A 23,837-nucleotide genomic window follows, 5' to 3' on the forward strand; every position below is an offset into this window, starting at 1 on the left:
TACGAATAATATATCTTGAGATGATACTCTTTTGGATGTAAAAATCGGACCGAACTAAAAAACTGTTGAGTAAAAAAATATTATGATAATCTTTTATATTTTGTTATTAATTTTTGCAAATTTGTACATTTTTATTCTTTCTATGTTTTCTTGATGTTTTCTAGTCAAAGCGATATTTTTCCAAAATTCAGTTTTTTGTAAAAAGATTATCGACAAATTTCAGTTTGGCAGCACCAATATCATGAAAATCTTTATAAAAAACAAATTTTTGAAATCAAAACGTTTTCTGACACGAAAACATCCATAATGTGATTTTTTAAATATTAGAACTCTAGTACACCCAAAAGTCTAAAGCCGCCACTGGACTTATAGCATTGGCAAATAATATAAAAGCATCCGATTTATGCGTCTTATTCACATTACTGTACGAGTGTTTAGGATCCATTCGATATTAGAAAGAGTAATTTCGGTTTTGTCTCTGTCTGTTACTGCGATTCTAAACTTTTGCTTCGAATTTAAGGTTCATTTTCAGAATTGTAAGTGCCTCAGTTCAATAAACTCTAAAACTAAATAATTTATTCATCATTTTCAAAATTGAACAAAGCGTTAGTTAAAAAATTTAGACAAACGATAAAGTAACCAAAATATAATATTTTTAATAGAAAATTATTTTTCAAAACTGGAACTGATAACAAATAAAATTACGTAGATATTACCAAGGAAATGCAGGAAAACTGCGAGTAATTAGAAATTAACAAACATTAAAAGCGATTAAATTAACTATTAAAACCGATTAAAGAGAAGTTCTATGTAAAAATACCAAAATGATGAAACTATCTTCTTAATTAATTATAAATTTCGATTTTTGTTCATTTTTATTTTTAATATTCATATTTCCTTAAATCATAATTACAAATACTAAATATTCTTCATCTTGATGCTCACCGCTCTTCCAAACACAAGCGCCAGCTTCTATAGAAGAGAAACATTAAAAAAAAAATCAAAATTTGTCCCAGATTTAACTGAGGAAGAGATTAATAAAAATCTAATTTTTGAACTATTTAGTTTAATTATTTACGATTAGCTATATTAGTTTGATTTGCAAAATATTCATCATCACTTTCTGTAGGTTAGAAAAACTGAAGTATGCAAATAGAATTGTTAAAGTTTATAATCCATCTACAGAAAAGGCAGTCAGTTAAATTTATATTTAATATTTGAAAAAGAAAATGGTTTGATTAATTTATTGATTATAATCTTGATTTGCAAACTTATCAATAAAATAAAATGCAGTTGCATACGTATACAATATCGGCTCACCTAATAATTTGTTTATATTTATATATAACGAATGCAGGGTAAACAACGAGCACCCAACGAATGCATATAGAGGGATATCTGCGTGTTGACTTCTCCATAAATTTAATTCTATCTCGACAGCAGCTAGTGTTCGGTGTTATCATAGCAGACAAACAGCAGAAACAGTGATCTTGTGTCACTATTTACACACTTTTCTCTTATCGTCAAATTTTCGGAGGCACTCGTCGAGAGACAATCATAAAAAGTGTACTCGCCCTTCAGACAGTTCATTTTTTTTATTTAAACTTAAAATATTGAGATTTTTTTTATTTTATTGATCAATTTATTTTTTTTGTGGAATTTTAGCACTGGAACTGAGTGTTTTTTTTAATTTATTCGTTATGTTTTCAAGAAAATTATTATATTCATTGTGAGAATATCGTATCGATCATGCATCGTTGGATGAAATGTGCCGTCTCACAAAAGTACATACAATTTGCTTGGATTACCCCAGTTAACAGGTTAGTGGCTTTTTTTGAAAATTGATAAAGTTGTCAAATTGCGCTGCACGCTTAATACGCAAAAAATATATAAATAGCACTTGGTTTCAACTGTATTACCACAAGTATTTATGTGGTGTTTCGAATGTTTTCTAAATCAAAGTAATGTTCTCAAATACGAAAAAAATATTAAAATAACCCAAACTAAACCCCTATTTTACAAACTAAATCTATTTAGTTCAACTCTCATGTTTGACTTAACCCCGACTTAAATACTTGTTAATATTATGTTAAGTGTTGTTTTTTTAAAGAGCCTGCAGCATACGGCGAAATTCGACAAGTTTAGCTTCAAAATTTATTCATATTGTCATGGTGCGTATAATCCATCACTCAGTGGTGAAAATATCACATAAAGCCATCCATCAATCGGTGGTGAAAGTATCACATAAAGCAATCCGTCAATCGGTGGTGAAAGTATCACATAAAGCAACCCGTCAATCGGTGGTGAAAGTACCACATAAAGCAATCCGTCAATCGGTGGTGAAAGTATCACATAAAGCAATCCGTCAATCGGTGGTGAAAGTATCACATAAAGCAATCCGTCAATCGGTGGTGAAAGTATCACATAAAAAGCTATCCATCAGTCGAGCAATATACAAGTAGCAAATAAATATAAAAAAACCTCTTATTGTTATAAAATTAGATGATTAATATTTTTTAAATGTGTGAACTCAGAAACTAAACTGAGCCCAGAAACAATTCGTCAAATTTTAAAGTCAATATTCAAGTTGTGTTACTCTTTTCAGTTCGGTGTAACAAATGGTCCATAATATAATAATAACTATATAAGAACTATAAAAACTAAAAAGAAACTATAAGAACTATATAATAACTATATAAGAACTATATAGAACATTCACTGAACTTGAATTTTAACTTTGAAATTTAGCGAACTGTTCCAGTTCTGTGGAACAACTGGCCCTAAACCACTGTACTATACTACAAAAAAAACTATATTTTGCAAATACTAATTCCGGTTGTTGCTGCCTGAAACAAAATATTTCTGCGTAAATTTATTCACTTTAACTCAAATTTGCTTTGAATATAAGTGCCATTTTCAAAATTAGAATCAGTTGCATTTTGAATTCAGTTACGTGACAATGAGGGTACCTACAATATACTAACAAAGATATTCCGTGATTTTTCATGGGTCTGAGTTATAATTCTTACATTTTCATTATAATTATTACAACTAAAATAATTTTTCAAATGTTGCTAACAAAACCAAAATAGCGTATTATCGTGACGTCAATCTTTAGAATAATGTTTCGTGAATATCTTTTCATGCAAAACAATATTACAATAATTTCTCCTTAATGATCTTTTCGTACGTTTTTTTTTCATTTGTATTTAAATATATTTATTCCATAAAAAAATAATAATTCCATTTGAAGAAATCACTTGGAAATATTTTAGAAGCCGAATAACAAAAACTAACGTCTCTAGTCCCCCTGCAAACTGCTTTTTATAGATAACCACGTCAATTTGTAAATACCTACCTACTTTAGTTACGTGAGCATTAAAAACTACTAATACTTAATAGTTGTGCCTCTGTCTTTAATTCCGTTTCAATGAACTTTAAAACTTATTATTTGAATTTTGAAACGTTTTTGTTTGAAGAATCCAGACAAGCGATAAAGTACACCTACCTACAGTATAATATTTGAACAAAATACGATTTTAACTTCCATTTTCAAAACAGGAACTGATTTGTCAGGAAATAAGACCCTCTCCATTTCGTGTCTCATAAACGAAGAGAAATAATTGTTTTTTTGTTTTTTTTTCTACTTTTTTACCTCTAATTAGTCAAATTTTACCTCTAACGCTCCCAACTCTAACGACAAACGACCGAAAAGTACCTAATCCGGTCCCCACGCACTGCTACTCGCGTCATAATAGTGGAACATTATAATGTTCCACTATGTTTGTCTAATAATATTATTAGATAGTACGCAATATTACCTCTTTTTCTGCGCTGCTATGATAAAAGTAAATATTTATATTGAGTTTTGTCAATAAAATATTTTATTGTGTTAATTTATTTGCAATAGATTTAGCCTTACAAATGCATAATGATAATAAATAGGACTGTCTTATCTATGAACTTTGTATTATTTATTAATTTATTATCAAAGACCGAGCAGCTGTCTAGCTTCAATACGAACCAAAGAAAATTACACATTTATGGAGGTTACTCATCCATTATAGGTCATCCATTTAATTTCATTATTTGTTTTTATTTATTTTTTAAATAAATGTTTGCAGTTTATTCGGATCATTGACTGTAGAAAATACCCTCTGATTCAGATAACAAATATAAACTATTATTAGGGCGATGCACTACGTAGTAATTTAAAATCATGTATTTTTGATTTGAAAATTTGGTCGCCTAGAAATGTTTCAGATGATTTAATTAAATACTGCGAGTAGAATACATCCTGGCCTTTGAAACAATCGAGTATTTTTTAGATAAGTCTTTTTATAAGCTCAGAAAAAAATAATGTATAGGCCTATGAAAACTGCTTTAAAGTTCAAGATATCCATCTTATGAACCCATTTTCAGTTATGGTTTTATTGTATAATGTGGCAAATTAAGTTATTTATAAAATGATCGAAAAACATTTAAATATTTATGCCTGAACATCCACAAAATAAAATAAAAGGCACTCTTTGGCCATGTTTTTTTCTTGCATAAATCAAAACAGGTGGATGGTGTGAAGCGTGAATTTAAGCCTTATCGCCATCTACGTAAGGTGTGTTATTGAAAGCGGCTCGATTCAAAGTATCACACGACGTAGTGCATCAAGTCAAGAGACGTTACTTATACGGGAAAAGTACAGCTATTAGATGGAAGGTTTGATGAAAGGTTTTTCCAACGACCGTAGGTACATATTATTACTTCTTCTTATTATGCAGGGGAGGCAGATAGGAAGGATCGCTAAATTCATCGCATTCATCGTCTCATCAGTTGCGGCTCGTGACTTTTGTGTGTGATAGTTTTCCAAGTTTAAAAATTCGATATTAATGATGTTGTTTAAGTTTCAGTTTGGCCGTGCCGATTTCCTGAAAATCTTCATAGAAAAAACTAAATTAAAAAAAAACATCTCGGTTACGACAACATCAGTAATGTAATTCATTTTAATATTAGCACCCTAATACACCCAAAAGTCATGAGCCATCGCCGCATCTCATACATACTGCTATGCCGATTATTGATATGGCCCGGGCGTGTCCGACTTATTCTACCAATTAATTCTATGTTATGAATCAATGAAACAGACTACCCGTGCATTCTACTAATCCAGTCATCAACTTAATACGGATATTCGTATTTTTAAAAATGATTAAAGTAACCATCACGCCGTTTCCCCTCAGGGGTAGGCAGAGAGGACGGACCGCCAAACAACTCGGTCACACCACACACTCCTTGCCTCATTCATATTAATACATCGTCTCATACATACTCTTATACTTATACCTTTGATTGCCGAGCTAGAACTTTTTTTTCCACCTAAATTTGATTAGGCGCTAAAAAAATATTTTTCATGTATAAAATATTAAGGCTTCGACTTTTGGCGATCAGGTAGTACTTTAGGCACAAAAATCCTCATTAATTAAAAACTGGACAATGATACGTATATTCCAAATTATTACCTGTCCTAACTTGTTTAAAGAATAATTTAGTACCTATCTACTTAAAGCTGTCATTAAAATAATTTTTAATACGCATTAATCTATATTCTCGAGTACTTCAAAATAATTCATGATTCACTGAATTAATCCAATAACAATCCTATCCAGTCCGCTTTTATCTTTATCTTATCTTTGTCTGCTTTCCAAATGTTACGAACATATCTATCATACTAATGGAAGGTGTAAAAAGTAAAAGTAAGAGAGTGAAATTTTTCAATTTCAATCTTCACGTAGTTTCAAAATAAAAAAATCCCAAAAACATATTTCAATTTAAAATAAATATTTGTTACTCAATCACCAAATAGAAGTAGTCACAGATAGTAAATTTGAAATCACTTTCCTGAAAAGTTGTTGTTTTTTACTTGTACAAGGAAAAAAAATTGCTGATATGAAGTATTGTTAATTTATTAAATATCACGTCAAGAGTGAGAATAATAGAAGAGTATGTATGAATGTGAATGAGGCAAGGAGTGTATGCCAAGACTGAGTTGTTTGGCGGTCCGTCCTCTCTGCCTACCCCTGCGGAGAAACGGCGTGATGGTTAGTTAGTTAATTATACTAACCAATCCTATTACTTCTCTCGGAGCACAATGAGCAGTTCTAATGGTTATGATAAACACTTCTTGCAGACATCCCACTAAAGCAATAAATAAAGAATCCTCTCGGTCCGTCAATTATTTATTTATTGTTTAATTAAATACTATAGAGAACGCCCCAACCTCAACAAATCAGTTACCTATAACCACAGTACTAGAAGAGCTACAACGGGTCTTCTGCAAGTACCCTCTATCGTACTGCTTTCAGACAGAGATCCCAACTTTCCTTGTTCCCTTCATTTGCAATATGCTAGATTCCCTACTGAAAATAGCTTGTTCAAGAAAAGTATTCAATACTAGATTTGAAAACAAGTTATAATGACTGATCTCTCGACGGCTAAAAATATCATGCATCCCGTCACGTAAATTATATATTTTTATTAATCTTTTTTTTAATACTATTTTTTCTTCTTATTATATTGTTAGCCATTCAATAAATTATTTAAAATGACTAAATATTATAAAACGCGTTAATTAAATACTTACTTGTCTTTATTTTACCTCTTTTGTTTTGATTTATTCAACACTATTTCTGTATTGTTTTTATTATTATTCTTCTTCTTCCGTATGGTGGGGGGGCCAGAGGGGGACATCTAGGTCTGCAAGCCAGTCTAGGGCCTCAGGCGTCGCCATGTGGACCTCATAAATCCCGCCGGGGAATGAATGGAGCGGGCATTCGTTGACCACATGTTCGGTGGTCTGCACCACACCACATTTACACATCGCCGACTCTTTAAAGCCCCATCTGTGCATCATGTGGGCACAGCGGCTATGGGAGCACCTTAACCTATTGATGGTGGACCAGGTTTTGCGAGGCAATGAGAACCCAGGCTGTCTCTCGGTGGGGTCGTGTATGAGGTGGGCAATTCCCACGTTGGCCGTTTGCCACTCAAGTTTCCACCTATCTTCTGGGGTGAGAGGTAATCGGAGGAGCCTCTCTCCTTCCGCCCAGAAGGGCTTTGGGGACTTCAAGCGGCATGTTGGGTGGAAGACGACATCTTCGTCCAAAAGTATTGCGCTCTTTTGCAGCGCCTTCTTGTATTCCCTCAGTGCCAGTGTTGCAATTTCTCGCCTGATGTTTGGCGGGGTTATGTTTGCAAGTACGGGGAGCCAAGGTGAATCTAAACTATGCCGCTATTTAAGGTGCTGAAGACCGATAGGTCTCCCGGCCAAGAGGAATCGACAAATATCGGAGAACAATTAAAAATATTGTCCCTGAATATTGAGGGAACCTCTCGATCAAAGGTGGATTTCTTATTAAAATTAATTATTATAAAAGTGTGCATATCAAAACTTTATTTTTATTTTTGATCGTACTAAAAATGAAGTCGTATACTACTTGCTTCAACACGGCGCAAGCTATTACTAGCGTAGCAAGTGGGGAAATATTATAAAATATAACAAATGTAAAAACGAATGTAATAAGGCAATAATGTAATAAAAAAAAATCTTCCGTATTTTGCAAAAACATTGATTTTATCGTCATACAAACACGCCCATAACACAAATTATGTCGGTAAGCCATCAATTTTGCACGGATTTTCATTTACCTATCTACCGAACTACTTAGTAAAAAAAAAAGTTTTAGCGTATGTACTTACTAAGTATGCGGAAATACCTGCTTAGTGTTATTTTGTGAGTTTGAATACATTGTGTCATAATGTCACTGTGCTATAATTTGATAAATTTAACAAAAAAGTTTTTTTACGATTGACGTTTTCAAGCTGACTTTGGGTTTGAGGATGTTTTTTTATTTTTTTTTATGTGACACCTCACAAGAGCGTCCCTGCCTGTGCAGGTGTGCAGTGTACAGACAGTGGAACTATGTCACCAACCGGTTGGGCGGCGTTGTGAGGCGGAATAAGGTAGGGGCTGTAGGAAGGGATGTTAAATGTTATTGTGAAGAAATCATTAGATTTATTTCTACGATCATTCATATGGTATATATTAACATACATACATCTCCAAATCTGTTCATTTCTCAGATCAGATATGATCCTAACATTACAACATAATGGTTCGACATAATGAAAGTTTGGGATTTACTAAGTTTTAATGTCTCCACCGCAAAAAGATATGTACATTATTATTTTTCCTTACATATAAGTCCTTACAGGATATGCAGCAGTCGCCAGTACAGCAGCACTGGCAAACCAAGTTATGTCCACAACCCGGGACGATGGCCCCTGCGGTACGAAACCATCGGGACGTGTCTCCAGAGGGCCGCCAACTCCTGGCCTGACAGGACCTTCATTGTGTCCCACAGTGAAGGTCTCTCCATGACATTCAGTCAAGTCCTAGAAGAGGTATTTTTGTAGATATTATAATAAACATGGAAGGTAAATTTAAAACGTAGGCGGAAAAAAGGTTACTGGAAGAGTTTTCTAGAAGGGATATATTTATAAATAAATTTAAAATAAATCAAATTTAATAATGGTATAATAATTATTAAGTTCTGCAAGTATTTCTGTTATTTTTACAGTTTTTAATGTAAATAAAATCATATAAATAAGTCGTCGCCGTGTGGACATATCCACAGTTTGATAATGACCTCAAAAGCCGAAACAGCTGTCACATTAAAAACTGTAAAAATAACAGAAATACTTGCAGAACTTAATAATTATTATAACATTATTAAATTTGATTTATTTTAAATTTATTTAAAAAAAAAATGGAGTTCTACGAATTAAACACCAAAACAATAAATAGGGATATATTTATATCAATGTATTCTATGTAAATATAGAAGAGTAGCTGAAGTCTCCGGCGTTGTCCGGGAACTTCAGCCTTATTTTAAGGGAAGAGTGTGCAAAATTTCATTAATCTCGGAATACTACTGTACATTCGCATACAAATCCGTTAACAGCTGTCCGTCCATCTACCGGCCGCCTAAGACAATCTTCTTAACGTAAATAGGTAGATAGATATATTTTCCCGACTCCTAAAATATGCCAGCAAAGTGCCACCCATATAGCAATACAAGACTACACTTTTCAAAAGTGGTCACCAACAATTGGAAATCAAAGTGCCACCCATATAGCCATACAAGATTACCCTTTTCAAAAGTGGTCACCTGTCTCTCATTGTGCAATTGGAAATCAAAGTGCCACCCATATAGCAATACAAGATTACCCTTTTCAAAAGTGGTCACCTGTCTCTCATTGTGCAATTGGAAATCAAAGTGCCACTCATATAGCCATACAAGATTACCCTTTTCAAAAGTGGTCACCTGTCTCTCATTGTGCAATTGGAAATCAAAGTGCCACCCATATAGCCATACAAGATTACCCTTTTCAAAAGTGGGCACCTGTCTCTCATTGTGCAATTGGAAATCAATTTTGATTCATGTTTTTGAAATTAGTAGGAAATATTTTTAATTATTATTTAATGAGCTGGCAGAATTCTTCCGATGCGCTCAGATTCACAATAAGTTAAAATAATTGAGTTGTTTTAAATTTAAAATAAATTAATCCTTCTCTTCATATAAAAATTCATCGAGTCTTAAATATTTTATATGAATAGAATCTACGACATGTTGTTTAAGTTTGTTCCATGCATGCACTACTCTATTTGCAAGGAAGTGTTTCCTAGGATTAGATACAAAGAGTGTTATCTTTTGAGAGTCTACAGGGATTTAGGTGGTGGAGATTTCATAGGTGCCAATTGGGAGGAAATTATAATGTCCAGATAAAATTTCTTAGGTGCCAATTGGGTGGCGATTATAAAGTCCAGATAAAATTTCTTGGGTGACAATTGGGTGGCAATTATAATGTCCAGACAAAATTTTGAAAGTTTAAATAGAGGGTTATATTATTTTACCACTGTGCCTTATATTAATGCTAATAAATGCTATACGATAATATTTGATTATGCCTTAGGCAGACAAGCTTGCAGTTGGGTTAGTGGAGAGTGGATTACAACCCGGAGACAAGTTCGGAATTTGCTGTCCAAACTCCATACGATGGATCACAACAATGATGGCTGCCACTAGAGCAGGATTAGTTGTGGTAAGATTTAACATTTCAAAGGATTGTCTGTCTTTAGCCCTTCCTTTAGTTGTGGCGAGATTCAATAAACCGTTGTCTCTTTTTTTAACCCTTCGTTCGTTTGTAGTAAGATTTAGTAAACCATTGTCTATTCTTGTAACCCTTCATTCGTTTGTGGTAAGATATAGTAAACCATTGTCTATTTTTTAACCCTTCCTTTAGTTGTGGTAAGTTTCAATTAACATTACATTTAGCTGTCTTATAAATTTCCAATTTGTTCCAGGTTCCTATTAATCCTGCTTATCGAAAGACAGAACTTGAGTTCTGCATCAACAAGGTAGGAATAAAGGCATTAGCAATATCATCTGTCTTCAAGAACCAAGATATCTATGGGATGCTGAGGTCCATCGCCCCTGAGTTGGGCTTCTGTGTTCCGGGAGAATTGAACAGTTCAAGGATGCCCAACATCAAGACTATTATTATGATGGATGATAAAAAATTCGAGTATGTAAATTATAGTATAATAAAAGCCACACTGCGTTTTATAATACTTAAGTGCGTTGTATCATAGTATAAATATAAAATACCACTTTTCTTAGAACTTCAAGAAAACAAAGCAAGTTTTACTGCGTCGGCGTTGTCCTTTTTCCACAATCAAAATTATAATTCTGCACTGAAAGTGTTGTCGTAAATTCAATTACGTTAATTGAATTAAAATCATAATAACCTCTGATCTGATATAAATGTGTTTTTTTCTTTCTACTTCTTCGCTGATTATTAGTTTGTAATTGATAATACTTATTAGCAGTTAATAATAACTAAAAACTGCTTGATAGAGATTTATTTGTCATCAAAATATTTACAATTTAGCGATTCTATGTAAAATTACAGTGTTTAAATGATATTTGAATTTAATATAATCAACTTAGATACAATGCAATCCTAGTTTGTATTCTTTGCCGTGAGGTGATAATAACGTATTTATTAAACAACATTATTTATGTTTCAGTGGTGTGTTCACATACACAGATATAATCTCCAGTGGAGGTACTACAAGTTCGTTCACTCAATACATCTCAGAACATCTCCGCTTGAACCAGGCAGACTCTGCTTTTGTAATACTGTTCACATCAGGAACTACAGGTTTGAAAAATAACAATTATGCATTCGTCGTTACTGCTGTTCAAAAATAGATATATTGTTCAGCAATATTTCTCCATCTTATCTGCTTCACGTTTTTCGTTTAAGAGTGGTTAATATTATCTTCAATGTTTAAACAAAAGAGATTGTTTATAATAAGTCTGCAGGATGGGGGAGTTTCGGTAGATCCAAACATAGTCACAGTGGACAGCGTGGGGGGAACACTTTATTCTTGTATATGAATACCACACGGAATCCCAACCCTGCTTTGAGCCAGTGTGACGATAGTATTTCCAATCGGGTCTGTTGTGAGGGTGTACGGAGAGAGGAGGGGAAGGAGATAGGGAGATGGAGGTTGGGAAGAACTTGGCTATTCACATATAGCCACGAATCACGGCTAAAACCACTTCAACCAACGGTGCTATTTATTGTATCTACCACTCCGGAACTTGCTTAGGAGTTAGGAGCGGAGGCTTTTCATGGAGAACACTAGAACGCTACATATTTTAAATTGATTATGTTCAGGAGAAGTATTGGGAGACCAAAATAATATATAATGAAATTGGTTGATTTTAGGACAGCCTAAAGCAGCGCTACTATCACATTTAAGCTATGTAAACAATAGCTGGGAGGTTGGATTTAGAAATGAATTATCAGTGAAAGAACACACAATATTACTTCAGGTAACTTGATTTATAAAACATATGGACTTTGGTCATGTAAAATATAAATAAAGCAATCATTAAAATAACGTCGGTACTATTTAATGATTAAATGTTTAATGTTGTAGATACCCCTTTTCCATGCATTTGGACTATTGACAGCAATGGCCTCTTTACAACATGGAACCACAATGGTGATACCAGGTCCAGTGTATAATGTAGAAAATGCTGTACAGTCTATTGCCCAAGAAAAGTTAGTTTATTCTTTTTGTCTTACCTATTGAAAATTGTGTCATGTCTGATGTAAGCTGTTAAAATTCCCGTTAAATAAAATTCAAAACAATGCTTTGAATAGATAAAGGTAGGGAATGATTTTTGGACTTAAATTGGATTTTTGGACCTATTATTTTTCAACACCAATAAAACGGTTATATTCTCCTGCCTGAATTACTTAATGAATATTTGCAGCGGTTATAAAACTGAATTACAAATATTAATGTGGAGATTATCAGACATTCGTGATTCTGTGGCGATTAAACGTAAAAAATACTAAAGTACTGACGACAATAAAATATCAATACAGTTTTTTTAAAACAAACTGTTTTGAAATTTCAAAATTTGTTTTTGTTCTGGAATAGCAAAAATATCTGTGTACAAGCAGCATATTTTGCAAAACATTAAATTTTTTAAATTCAAATGGAAAGTATTTAATCGATAGATAGCTGAAGTCCCGGGCGTTGCCCAGACCTTGCGTGGAATTTTTTGATATCAGATGTAAACAGTAATTTTCCTCTTATTTCTAACGTCAAGTGTGCAAAATTTCATCAAAAAGTATCAAAATTTTGTTTAAGGGGTGGGAAAAGGAGATGGGGGTAGTTTTTCGAAATCTCAACTAGACAATGACCTTCATATTGTTTTGAAGGTCATGAGTGCAAGGTTTCAACCTTGGAATAAATCTGTTGATTTGTTTGAACATCAAATCCACGCCGTCCGCTACAGACGCTCTTAATAATCATTATGTAATAAAATTATGCACATTGTATTCTTCTTCAATGGGATTTTCCATACTGAACATTCCCAAACTTTCGCAATAAGTATGTGTAACATCTCTTAGGTGTACAATTGTGACTGGAACTCCCACAATGTATGTGGACCTCGTGAGCTACCAACGCAGCAAGGGGGGCCTGGTAGGCAATCCGGGGGCCCCCATCCGCGGGGTGGAGATAGCTTCAACAGGAGGGGCTCCGTGTTCTGGACAACTGGGGGAACAAATCCGGGACCATCTTGGCATTAAGTCAATAAAGGTCAGTATGGAAATCTGGAGATTATGATCATATTAGTTTAAAACGTAATGAAGCCAATTTTTTCACTAAATTTTACCTCAAATAACAACTGTTGTAGGTCAGTTACAAATTCTTTTCTGGTATTATTGTTTAACAGTGTGTAAATTGATCTTAAAACTAACAGGCAATGGACTTTGAAAGAAGTGGCACTTGAAAAGGATTATCGATTCCCTTATTGCTGTACATGTAGTGTCATAGCTGTTATTATATTGTTTTGTAGTTATTTATTTAATCTTGCAGACATTGTATGGTATGACAGAAGCATGCGGAATTTTCCAAAATGTAAAAGGAGATGACGTTTTCACAGCCACTGACACAGTGGGACAACTCATGGGACACTCAGAAGCGAAAGTAAGAGAAAACGTTTTTTTTAGTTCACCCTACTCCCGTAATTAAAAGTTGAAATTGTTGCTTGTGTAATGATAGAGGACTATAATAGGTTGAAGAAGGATGCACTCTCAAAGTCTGGGTGTAAACCAATCGGTTATAAGAAATAAAGCAAGATGAGCTTGATACTGGATTTGTGAATAATATCTCTTCCTAACTAACTAACCATCACGTCGTTATTGCGAAGGGGTATGCATAGAGGGTAAATCACCACACAACTCTATATCTGTACACACTCTTTACTTCATTCACATTCTTATTTCGTCTTATTCTTATAACTTCCTCTACCATTAATTCCTGTCACATTTTCTCCTTACACTCGTTTTTTAGTTGAACTTCTCCACATGAACAAACCATATAAGCGTCTCTTTAATCTTAACCATTACGCTTACATCAGCCTTAAACTCTTTCCGGATCTCCACTTTTTAACGTTCGAACAAAGTTTTACCACACATACGCCTAAGAGATCACATTTCTACAGCATTTAGTATACCTATAATGTTTACCTACAATTAAAAAAATCTAACATTTAGCATACGATCTGTAAGTAGGTACCTATAGATATGTTTGTATTGTATATTTGGATATTTTTCAGATAGTGGACGCATATGGTCTAACGGTTCCAATGGGTACTCCAGGGGAATTGTGTATTAGAAGTTACGGGAACATGCAGGAATACTATGAGGATCCAGAAAAAACCGCAGAAGTCATCAGTCCAGCCAAATGGATGAGGACTGGGTAAGCATTCACTTTATGTAGTAATAATAAGTCTGGTATAACTCTACTAAAATTATTTTCTGCTTTAAATTTATTTTGTCCACTTCGTTTTTTCTAATCTATCGCCATGTACACGTACTCTTGTGTGGGCCGCTACAGTTTGGCAAAACCAAGTCTTATTTCAATACTTGCTACTGATAAAAATATGTCTTAGGTCTTTAATGTTAATAAAGAAATTAGAAATTTAATTAATTTTATCATTTTGAGATTTGCCAAAGCGATTGAAAAATTAATTAAAAAAACGATGTTTGTGAATTATTCATAAATAATATGTAAGGAAAGAATTACAGTAACCCGCTTACTGACAAAAGCATATTTTCCCCTGGATAACTAATGAAGAGTTGTTTCAGAAAATTTGAACAATTCTTCAAATTTCAAAGTTAATTTTAAAGTTCTGTGAAAGTCCTACATGAATTCTGTTATTATATTATTACAGATCAGTTGCTTCACAGAACTGCAATAATAACAGAATTCGAATAGGACTTTCACAGAACTTGAAAACGAACTTTGAAATCTGATGAATACTCAGGATGGATTGTTTCACAGAATTTGAACAGTTCATCAAATTTCAAAGTTAATTTTCAAGTTGTGTTATTATTTCGGTTCTGGCCTATTATGACAGAACTTGAATAGGACTTTAACAGAACTTTGATGAATCGTTCAAATTCTGAGAATCAATCTTATTCTAATTATTTTAGCATGAAATTTTATGTTTCTAAAGGTTCTTATTATCCAATGTATTTTTATTATTATGCCATCAAATGCTATTGTTTTAAATGTTCTAATTATCCAAAGTATTTGAATTATTTTAACATCAATTTTTATTGCTCTATAAGTTTTTATTACCCAAATTATTCAACTTATTTTTCCATCAAATTATATTGTACCAAAGGTTTGTATCATCCAAAGTATTTGAATAATTTTACTGTCAAACTTTATTGTTTTAAAGGTTTTTATTATTCAAAGTACTTAAATTATTTTCCTTTAAAATTTTATGCTTTTCAAGGTTTTTATTATCCAAAGTTTTTTCATTATTTTACCATCAAATTTTATGTTATTAAAGGTTTCTATTATCCAAAGTACTGTTATTATTTTACCATCAAATTTTACTGTTATAAATATTTTCTATTATCCAAAGTTTTTGAATTTTTCTACCATCAAACTTTAAGGTTTAAAGGGATTCTATTTTACTATCCACAGTATTCTAATTATTTTACCATGAAATTTTATGTTTTTAAAGGTTTTCATTATCCAATATTTTTTATTATTATACCATCCATAGTTAAAAGCACCCAATGACAAACTACTTTAAAGTAGTTTATTGGGACTTCTTGATTTTTGTATATTATTTTGATATTTAATAAAAAAAAAAAAAAAAGTAAAAAAAAGTAAAAAAAAAAAAAAATAAAATAAAAATAAAAAAAAATAAAATAAAAAAAAAATAAAAAAAAAAATCAAATGCTATTGCTTAAAATGTTTTAATTATCCTGTGTTTTAAGTATTTGAATTATTTTATCATCATTATTACCATATTACTTTATTGTTCTAAAAGTTTTTATTATCCAAATTATTCAACTTATTTTTCCATCAAATTATATTGTACCAAAGGTTTTTATTATCCAAAGTATTTGAATAATTTTACTGTCAAATTTCGTTGTTTTAAAGGTTTTTATTATTCAAAGTACTTAAATTATTTCCCTTTAAAATTTTTATGCTTTTCAAGGTTTTTATTATCCAAAGTATTTTCATTATTTTACCATCCAATTTTATGTTTTTAAAGGTTTCTATTATCCAAAATACTGCTATTATTTTACCATCAAATATAACTGTTTTAAATATTTTTTATTATCCAAACTCTTTGAATTATTTTACTATCAAATCTTATGGTTTAAAAGGATTTTATTTTATTATCCAAAGTATTCTAATTATTTTACCATGAAATTTTATGTTTTTAAAAGTTTTTATTATCCAAAGTATTTGAATAATTTTACTCTCAATTTTGACTCCTATATTACTCATTATTTACCACCACTAGCAAAATGTGTGAACTTTGTATGGATCAACTTATGTATCTTCGCAACCGCAACATGATTACTCAACTTAATATTGATACAGAAACATTTAACAACTCAGAACACACTTTTGACAAAGCGACAGAATGTAATTCTCTGTTCACAGAAAAACACAACTTAAACATAATTTCCCAAAACATTAGAAGTATTCGAAAGAACTTCGATAATTTCTCGATCCTCTTAAACGAAATAAACATAAGCTTCGACATTATTATCTTGACTGAATGCTGGTTAGATGATTCGTACACAAACCTAAACTTAAAAGACTATACAACTCTCCATTCCACTAAACATCTAAATCAAAACGACGGTATAGTAATCTTTGCCAAAGATTCACTAAACCCATCAATAACAGAAATCAACCTAACCGAAGCAAACTGTATCCAAATCTCCCTCGGAACAGACATCTCCATATTTGCCGTCTACAGACCCCCATGCTATAACAATCTCTCACCTTTTTTCAACTCCTTAAATAAACTTCTCGAAAAAAATAAAAAAACACAACAATTAATTATTGCAGGGGATATGAATATTAACTTACTAAACGGGCAACCAATAACCACAGAATACTTAAGTCTACTTACTCACTATGGACTAAATTCGACAATCAACTCACCAACAAGAATTACGTCAAACTCTGAATCCTGTATTGACCATATATTTGTTAAAACTAGGAAAAAAACATCTTCATCCATTATTCGATCAACGGTCACAGATCATTTCACTACTACACTAAGCATACATCATAACAAGAAACAAAAAGATGAAAAAAACAACTCCGTACAAGACAAAATTAATTTTAAATGCCTAATAGAGGACATACATAAGGAATCTTGGTCAAATGTAATAAATGAACCCGACCCAAACAACGCGCTGAACACATTTATGAACACAGTTGGAACCTACATTGCTAAACATACAACAAAAAATACCCCGAAAAACTACTCACATAAAGAAAAAAAAATAACACCCTGGATCACGAAAGGATTAGTAAACAGCATTCATAAAAGAGACACAATGCACATGCAAGTGCGCAAAAACCCATATGATGACAAACTAAAAAATAATTACCTGCTATATAGAAACCTTTGTAATAAATTAATCAAACAAGCCAAATACAAGTACTACAAAAAAGAAATAAAATCCGCCAAAAATGATCCCAAAAAAATCTGGAAAATCGTCAAAGATATTACTTTCTCCAATCCGAAAAAAGACTCGAAGATCAAAGTACTGTTAATAAATGGAAACAAAACCCTTACAAAAAATGAACCTGGTAAAATAGCTAATTTTATTAACTCCCAATTTGCAAAAGTCGGATCTAACTTGGCTGAAAAAATTCTTCTAAAAAACGGCACAACAGAAGACTCTTTAACCAAACTATCCTCTACCATACAACCAAATCATTCGTTTTATGCTCACAAAATAAGTACAAAGGAAATCTTGGATTTAATTATTTCTCTCAAACCAAATTGCGCTGTGGGCCCAGATAACCTCTCCAATCATATACTGATTAGTCTCCGAGAACATATACTTATACCACTTCAACATATTTTCAACCAAAGTCTCAGCCTCGGCATTGTCCCCGATCACCTAAAAATAGGTTGTATTACTCCAATACATAAATCGGGAGACAAAACGCTGATCTTAAATTACAGACCAATCACTCTGCTAAATTCGCTATCGAAACTACTAGAAAAAACTATGAAAAAAAGACTGCTCGCATACCTTGATAAACACAAACTGATCTCCACCCGTCAATTCGGGTTTCGAGCGAAAATGGGAACAGAAGACGCCTTATCGGAACTAACCACCTACATAGTGAAAAACCTAGATGGCGGTTCAAATGTGTTAGGAGTGTTCTTAGACCTAGCAAAAGCTTTCGACACCATCTCACACAAATTACTCCAACAAAAACTCAAAAACATTGGCATAACAGGTCCACCACTAAAATGGTTCATTAGCTACATTGAAAATAGACAACAAATTGTAAAAATAAATAATCAAGAAAGTGACAAAGTAGGCAACAGGTATGGAGTACCCCAAGGCAGCGTCTTGGGTCCCATACTGTTTCTCATCTACATTAACAGTCTAACTGAGATAAGCCTAGGGAACATAGAGTACAAAGTAATCAGTTATGCAGATGACACTGTAATTTTATTCAAAGCCCAATCATGGGAAAACGTCTTCAAACACGCGGAAACAGGGATGACTGAAGTAAATAGATGGCTAATAAATAATCTACTGACACTAAATATTTCTAAAACTAAATACTTAACTTTCAGTAAAACATTAGCTGGTCAGCCAGATAGTCGCCCACAACTTCATCTTCACCCCTGCACAGTTACCTCATTAACTAACTCACGCTGTGTTTGTGACAAAATTGATTATGCGCAAAATATTAAATATCTCGGTTTAACTGTTGACAATAACTTAAAATGGGATCTCCAAATCAACCTAATTACAAAAAAAAATACGGAAACTCTCTTACATCTTCAAAACAATTCGAAACATTATGTCACTACCTCAGCTAAAAAATATATATTTTGCACTCTGTCAAAGTATTCTTATGTATGGTATTTCAGTATGGGGAGCAGCAGCAGAGACTCATCTCAAATCACTTAAAATCAATCATAAAACAATAATCAGAATTATGTTTAGAAAGCCTTATCAACATCCGACAGAACAGCTAATGATCAACAATAACCTATTAGACATAAATAAACTATTCATAAAGAAGATCATCTACAAAAACTGCATAAAAATATCACCACACTTCATAACTCACTCGCAAAACACAAGAGCAAACACACACAATCAATTACAAGTACCATATATCAAATCAAATTTTGCAAAAAAACATGAATCTTACTTGGCACCACATATATTCAATAAGTTTGTAGCCCAAACAAAGACCTACGTCGCATCTAATAATTTGAATTGGGTATTCAAAAGATTTTTAAACTGGTTGAATGTCAAAGAAAGAAGAGAGATAAGTAATATTCTTAATATCTAAAATTATATATTTTCTTTTTTCTACTCTGTTTTTAAATTCTCATTTTCCTCTTATTTTATTATTATTATTTTTACTATAATATATATATTTCTTTTTTTTTACCACTTATTTGTTTTTATGTAATTGGAAATTGTTAGTTACCAGCCTCAGAACAGACTTTGTCTAGTGAGGAGGGTAAGGAGAAAAATCATGTATGTACATAACTAATAATAAATAAACGCCCGGGTTGCCGGCACTGAAATTGAAAAAAATGAAATCCGTATATAATAAAAAATATGGCATGAATTAAATATTTGGTTTAAATCTTATTTACGCTTGACTTCTGTTTACCTACTGCGTTTTTTTAAATATCAGTAAAGTACTTTTATAATGCAGTAAACGATTCTCTTGACCTTTGGCAAAACTCATCTTACTATAATATTCATTAAACTAAAATTTCATCACAGAATTCCAAATATAAAATCAACATAAAACACATCTTAGTAATGTTTGTGTAGGAATATTTCTTGCACTTTTCTTGCTTTTATATAAACCCTTGCATTTTTCGTCAAGTTTTGGTGCATTAAATTGCGCATATTTTTGATAATTTCCTTGTTTTTTTTTTCCTTTTTTAACTATAATACTTGATCCAAGTGTAAAACGTCACAAAATACAAAGCTGGGTTAAATATTGAGGTCACATTGCGATTTGTTAATGTGTGTAAGAGTGTAAATAAAATATTTCACAATATTTACCTAACTACTTACGTTTTTTTTATAATTTGATACTGATAAAAAAAATATTCTGTTTGTTATTTCAGAGATCAGATGATTTTACGAAAAGATGGGTATGGACAAATCTCTGGACGCCTAAAAGATATAATCATCAGAGGAGGCGAGAACGTATTTCCAAAAGAAATTGAAGACTTACTCAACACCCACCCAGATATTATTGAGACTCATGTAAGATTCTTTATTATTTACATCCGCCATGCCAGATATTATTGAGACTCATCTAGGATTATTGATTATTTACATCCTTCATGTCAGACATGATTTAGTCTGATTTAAGATTCTTTATTATTTACATCCGCCATGCCAGATATTATTGAGACTCATGTAAGATTCTTTATTATTTACATCCGCCATGCCAGATATTATTGAGACTCATGTAAGATTCTTTATTATTTACATCCGCCATGCCAGATATTATTGAGACTCATGTAAGATTCTTTATTATTTACATCTGCCATGCCAGATATTATTGAGACTCATGTAAGATTCTTTATTATTTACATCCGCCATGCCAGATATTATTGAGACTCATGTAAGATTCTTTATTATTTACATCCGCCATGCCAGATATTATTGAGACTCATGTAAGATTCTTTATTATTTACATCCGCCATGCCAGATATTATTGAGACTCATGTAAGATTCTTTATTATTTACATCCGCCATGCCAGATATTATTGAGACTCATGTAAGATTCTTTATTATTTACATCCGCCATGCCAAATATTATTGAGACTCATGTAAGATTCTTTATTATTTACATCCGCCATGCCAGATATTATTGAGACTCATGTAAGATTCTTTATTATTTACATCCGCCATACCAGATATTTTTGAGACTAATGTAAGATTTTTTATTATTTACATCCACCATATCAGATATTATTGAGATTCATGTAAGATTCTTTATTATTTGCATCCACCATATCAGATAATATTGAGACTCATGTAAGATTCTTGATTATTTACATCCGTCATGCCAGATATTATTGAGACTCATGTAAGTTTGATTATTATTTACATCCGCCATGTCAGATATTATTGTGATTCATAATAGATTCATTATTATACACATCCGCCATGTCAGATTAAATGTAAGATTCTTTATTATTTACATCCACCATGTCAGATATTATTGAGAATTATGTATGATTCTTTATTATTTACATCCGTCGCGTCCGATATTATTGAAACCACATGTTTAACATAGTTTATTGAAACTAACGTAAGATACTTTATTATTTAGGTTAATTTTCCATTTCACATTTTATTGAGACCACAGTCATATTAGGATATTCAACAGAGTGCATAACAACAGAACTCTTTTATCTCAGATATCTTTATCTACATACACTATCTAAGAAATTATTTTATACGTGTGTTCTCGTTTTGCCTGTTTTCTGAATGCGGCCGTGTTATTATAATTTAGTATTATTATGACTCAAATTCCTACTTATACTTACTTACCGAAAAGCAGACATTACAACAACCTTTATTTTTTTAAAAAGAATCCTAATTACCCTGTTCTAAAATACGCGGTGTCTAGAAACTGGTTATACTCATAATACTTGGGGTATTTTTGCGGCTGAAGAAAGTAGGGAGGGGGTGGATATGGGAAAGAGGAAGATTGGGAGCAACCTGACGATTCAGATCTGGGTACCTATCACTGTACCTAGGTCGCCAACGAACAAACAACAACGACTCAACAATCACAGCGACTGTTTTTTCTCAATAATCTATTCAGTGTATTGTTTATTAGTCATCAAGAATGTTTAGATCACCAAGCCAGGGACATGCCCGCGTTGTGGTGGTTGATTATTATAAAGTACATTAAAAGAATATAGCAAGTATGAAAAATAGAAAAAAATGTATATATGGAAAGCGTACAATGTAAAAAAAAATATGGAGTATAGAGTTCACAGAATATTAGAAGTTAATTGTGCGAGTTAGTGTTTGTGTGAAGTACATTAAAATAATTTAAAAGAATAGAGCAAAATGTAGAAATATAGAGGAATTTAAAAAGAATTAAAAATATATTGAATATAAAACATAAGAAGTATAGAAATTTAAAAAAAAATAGAAGTTATTAAAATTATATGTGTTCTTAATGCATCTGACTTAAACTGTTGATTTTGCGGAAGCGATCTGCAGCCGTGCTCGGAACGGTGACAAGTTATCGACAATTCTTTATCATGTAATGTTGGTCATTCACCTGGGCAATGCTGGGAGTATCTACCACCCCCTATTGGAAAAAAGTAATCATACCAAGTTCCAGATTCTTGTTTGTCTAGCAAACTGATTTTTCTCAGTTAACAGTGAAGTTATGTAGTCTGTAATAATTAATTGTATTGCACTGAAATTATATTTATTTTTCAGGTATTTGGCATAAAGGATGACAGATTAGGAGAAGAGATCTGTGCCAGTGTGAGGTTGAGGGAAGGAGCGCTGCTAGAATTAAATAATGTGAAGAGTTTCTGTCAAGGAACCATCGCCAATTTCAAAATTCCAAGGCTATTAAAAATTGTAGACAATTTTCCCCTCACGCCCAGTGGAAAAATACAAAAGTTTAAATTAAAAGAAATGGTTGAAAGCGGAAAACTTTAATTTTTTATAAATTTATTATTTTGTTAGGAAATGAGGACTACCAACTCCAATATTCTTCATAATTATAAATTTATGTTAAATGTATGGTAGGTAATTTACCATATATTTAGGTACCTACTATTAAATGTATGGTAGGTACTATACCATACATTTAAGTACGTACTATTAAATGTATGGTAGGTACTTTACCACACATTTAGGTACCTACATTTAAAAGAGGATTTCGTTCATGTTAAACTTGTAATTCACTATTTCAAGGGTTTTCGGATGATTCATTTGTTGAGATAATTATTTTATTTATAAAATGTATTTTATTTTAAATAAATTATGACAATATATATTTTTTTCAAATTTTATTTGCTTAGTTATCGCTTTCCCGTGAGAAAATTTGTTGTACACTAGCAAGATAATGTATAAGACATCTGATGTGCTGTACACTATCGAGATAATAAAATTATAAATAAAAATAAAATTGAATATAATTACCATATTACAAACAGTCAACCACTCAAAAAAGTCAATCGAATTTGAGACCTCGGTGTACTGATTGACGACAAACTTTCATTCAAGGCACATGTGGATAAGATTGTCAAGAAATCATTGAGCATGTTAGGATTTTTATTCCGTATTGGAAAGGAATTCAACAATATCCATACACTCAAAATTTTGTATTACTCCTACGTCCGTAGTCATCTTGAGTACGCTTCTGCCATATGGAATCCTTTTTATAACATTCACACAAAACGCATTGAAGCTGTTCAAAGAAAGTTTGTACATCACTTGAACTTCAGGAGACAATTACGTTATTACGATATGGAAAGCTCTATCAAGCACCACGGACTTAAAACATTAAAAAGCAGGAGAGACACTGCGGACATGATTTACTTACACAAAGTGTTGAGTGGTCATATTGACTGTCCAGCCCTTTTGTC

The 23,837-nt window shown here is 32.2% G+C and overlaps 1 protein-coding gene across 1 annotated transcript; it reads left to right on the forward strand.

Moving 5' to 3' along the window:
- Positions 1 to 1,748: 1,748 nt before the first annotated feature.
- On the forward strand, positions 1,749 to 23,157 carry LOC149420771 (medium-chain acyl-CoA ligase ACSF2, mitochondrial-like). Its single transcript, XM_089635213.1, has 12 exons — positions 1,749 to 1,820; positions 8,265 to 8,454; positions 10,027 to 10,155; positions 10,418 to 10,638; positions 11,144 to 11,277; positions 11,851 to 11,957; positions 12,065 to 12,189; positions 13,051 to 13,240; positions 13,520 to 13,630; positions 14,262 to 14,404; positions 20,328 to 20,469; positions 22,678 to 23,157. Exons 1-12 carry the CDS (start codon positions 1,750 to 1,752, stop codon positions 22,903 to 22,905), a joined length of 1,791 nt encoding a protein of 596 aa, XP_089491339.1. The 5' UTR covers position 1,749; the 3' UTR covers positions 22,906 to 23,157.
- Positions 23,158 to 23,837: the final 680 nt, after the last annotated feature.

The sequence above is a fragment of the Hesperophylax consimilis genome, chromosome 9, assembly GCF_061612785.1.
Source record: "Hesperophylax consimilis isolate HC1 chromosome 9, BYU_Hcon_1.0, whole genome shotgun sequence".
Taxonomy (NCBI): Eukaryota; Metazoa; Arthropoda; class Insecta; order Trichoptera; family Limnephilidae; genus Hesperophylax; species Hesperophylax consimilis.